The sequence below is a fragment of the Sander vitreus genome, chromosome 17 (genome assembly GCF_031162955.1).
Source record: "Sander vitreus isolate 19-12246 chromosome 17, sanVit1, whole genome shotgun sequence".
Lineage (NCBI taxonomy): Eukaryota > Metazoa > Chordata > Actinopteri > Perciformes > Percidae > Sander > Sander vitreus.
Window position 1 is genome coordinate 33,213,297 of NC_135871.1, and position 3,016 is coordinate 33,216,312.

Consider the following 3,016-nt stretch of genomic DNA (forward strand, 5'->3'; position numbering starts at 1 on the left):
AAAATTGAAAATAATAAAGGCCCGAGCGAACTTCCTTGTGGAATTCCACACTCTAAATGTTTTGTGTCAGAAAAGCTTCCATTAAAGAAAACTCTTTGTTGTCTGTAGGATACATAATTTTCTATCCATGATAAAGCAGATGGTGCAAAACCATAACATACAAGTTTTTCCAATAATAATTTGTGATCTATAACATCAAAGGCAGCACTGAAGTCTAACAGTACTGCTCCTACAGTATTCCTCTGATCAATTTCCTTTAACCAATCATTCGTCATTTGTGTAAGTGCAGTGCATGTTGAGTGACCTACCCTATAAGCGTGCTGATACTTGCTTGTCAAATTGTTAACAGAAAAGTAGCTCTGTATCTGGTCAAATACATTTTTTCCCAATAGTTTGCTAAGAACAGGCAACAAACTAATAGGTCGGCTGTTAGTACCGTTGAAGGCAGCCCTTGGGCAAAGGAATAACTTTAGCTTCTTTCCAAATTTGAGGAAAAACATTACTTACAAGGCTTAAATTGAAAATGTGACATATAGGAGTGGCAATTTGGTCAGCAACCATCCTCAGTAACTTTCCATCCAAGTTGTCAATACCAGGTGGTTTTTCATTATTGATGGACAACAATATTTTTTCCACCTGTTCTATACTCACTTTGCACAATTCAAAAATACGGTTCTTGTCTTTCATTATTTGGTCTTTTATACATGAATATGATGGATTACAACTTGTTGTTGGCATTTCCTGCCTTAATTTACACACTTTGCCAATAAAATGATCGTTCAAATGATTAGCAATTTCAAAGGGTTTATTAATGAAAGACCCGTCTGACTCAATGAAAGATGGAGTTGAGTTACTCTTTCTGCCCATGATATCATTTAAGGTACTCCAGAGTTTTTTTCCATCATACTTTACATTATTTATTTTACTTTCATAATACAATTTCTTCTTCTTTTTGTTCATTTTAGTCGCATAGTTCCGTATTTTACAATGTTTGCCAATCAGATGTACATCCAGACCTTTTTGCCACTCGTTTGGCCTCATCTCTATCAACCATGCATTTTTTTAATTCCTCATCAATCCAAAGGGCACTAACAGTTCTAACGGTCATTTTCTTCACCGGTGCATGCTTATCAATAACTGGAAGCATCATTTTCATGAATACTTCAACTGCAGCATCTGGGTCTGTCATCTTACTCACATCAGACCAACCAGGAGAGGATGGTTAGCTCAGCCAGCAGTTAAGTAATAAGAATTTGTCCAAATTTCAAGATTCCCGGCAAACTAAGAAATAGTTAGACTACAAACCGACAGCTTTTGTTTGAGCTTGTTTGTAAAAATTTGCTATTTGCAGAGTAGAGCTGTGTTTGCGTAAAACAGCGCAGTGGACAAGAGTGGACTGAGCAGACAGAGCAGATTGAAATATCTCTTTCTACATGTTTATGCCTGTCGATACAGGTGAGTGCATTGATAAGTGTTGACTTTTTACTCACAAAGGTTTTATTGTAGCCTACTTACAGTAAGGAGAGGAGTTCATCTGCCCCAGCAGTCATTGGTAATCCTCTCTCTATCGTTCCCAGTCAGGTGCTGCGTGTTTTAACGCACACACATCTCGGCTCAGCTGTGTGTGTGGAGCGAGGGCATCGCTGTACAGAATCCTGGCATGTGAATAGAGATGTAAATACAGGGGGCTGGGTTTGTGCTCTAAATGCTAAATAACAGAACACATTTTTCCTCTTGACATTTTCTGAATTCATGATTATTCTGCGGGCCAGACTACAAGCTTTGGCGGGCCGGATGTGGCCCGCGGGTCGCCAGTTGACGTTGGCTGGTGTAGAGCATATATGAGCTGAGTGGTGTCAGGGTTTGTCGACCTCGGAGCAGAATGGCTGCAGTCACAGAGCTCTCCTTCCTGCTGTTTGCTCTCATCAACAACATCCATGCAGAAGAACGGATCATCATCAAAAGGGAAGGAGACTCTTACACCTTCAACCTCCTCGAGAACACCAACTCCTGCCTCCAGATCTGTTGGTGAGGAGAAGCTTGTCCTGTGGAAAACCTCTGACCTCTGGTCCAACACCTCCTCAGTACCTGAACACTTGAACATCATGTCCACTTGACAGCGATGTGGATACTTCTTCTTACACCATCCTCAACCTGACCCATTCAGACTCTGGCCCGTACCAAGAGGAGTGTTGGACTGAGGGCAACTTGAAGCATGACAACAACTTCACTATTATTGTTGTACTTTAACCTCTTAAGAAACGCATGAATTTTCATGTTTTTTGGTCTAAACAACATACCCAAATTAAAAGTGGTACAGCTCCCATATACTCTGACACTCTGGGGTGAGCCTGGTATTATTGGAAAGGAAACACTCAAGTTTCTGTTCCAAGTGTCAGGGTGATCCTAGGCCTTACTGACACAGAGTTACAGAGGCTAGAATGGAGGGTTTCTATTTCCGTCCAAGTCATACATCTGTAAAATGATTAAAATACACTGCTGTAAACACACCTAGTGAGATACAGACAACACAATGCCATAGCCACATGTCTTAGCTTACTGCAGAAAACATCCAGAAGCCAAAAGACTCAAAAATGGATTGTTTAAGAATTGTTTTCTACATATATGTCTGTGCGTTTTTCTGATTTCCATTTGAAAAGTGCAAAGAAAAAAGCCAATAAAGTACAAAATAAAATACTTCTCAAATACACAAACACACCCACATCAATCATACACATACTTGAAATAACTATATACGTAAATATATAGAAATAAGTCATTATAAATTGTACAGGGTGTGAAATGCTTATAGGAGGCCCTGTTTTTGCTTTGACACAGCTCCAGCCATTACAGGGTTAAAATTTCAATGGCATATTTGGTATCTATCGACTTGTCGGCTCATTGGCTAAAAATGTAGACGGGTCTTATAGCATTTAAATCTAACTGGTCCGAGCAAATGTCGATCGTTTGCACGTGGGCTCACTTTGCGTCAGAGACTTCTTCGGCTTCCCATTGG

General features: G+C 40.0%; 1 protein-coding gene across 1 annotated transcript in view; it reads left to right on the forward strand.

Annotated features, from left to right (window-relative positions):
* The first annotated feature begins 1,882 nt into the window (after positions 1-1,882).
* drd4-rs (dopamine receptor D4 related sequence) overlaps positions 1,883-3,016 on the forward strand; it is a 17,525-nt gene continuing 16,391 nt past the window's right edge. Inside the window, exons 1-2 of the mRNA XM_078272650.1 lie at positions 1,883-2,028; positions 2,121-2,241. Of these exons, the coding sequence (XP_078128776.1) occupies positions 1,883-2,028; positions 2,121-2,241 (267 nt within the window). The remainder of the gene's footprint in view (positions 2,029-2,120; positions 2,242-3,016) is intronic.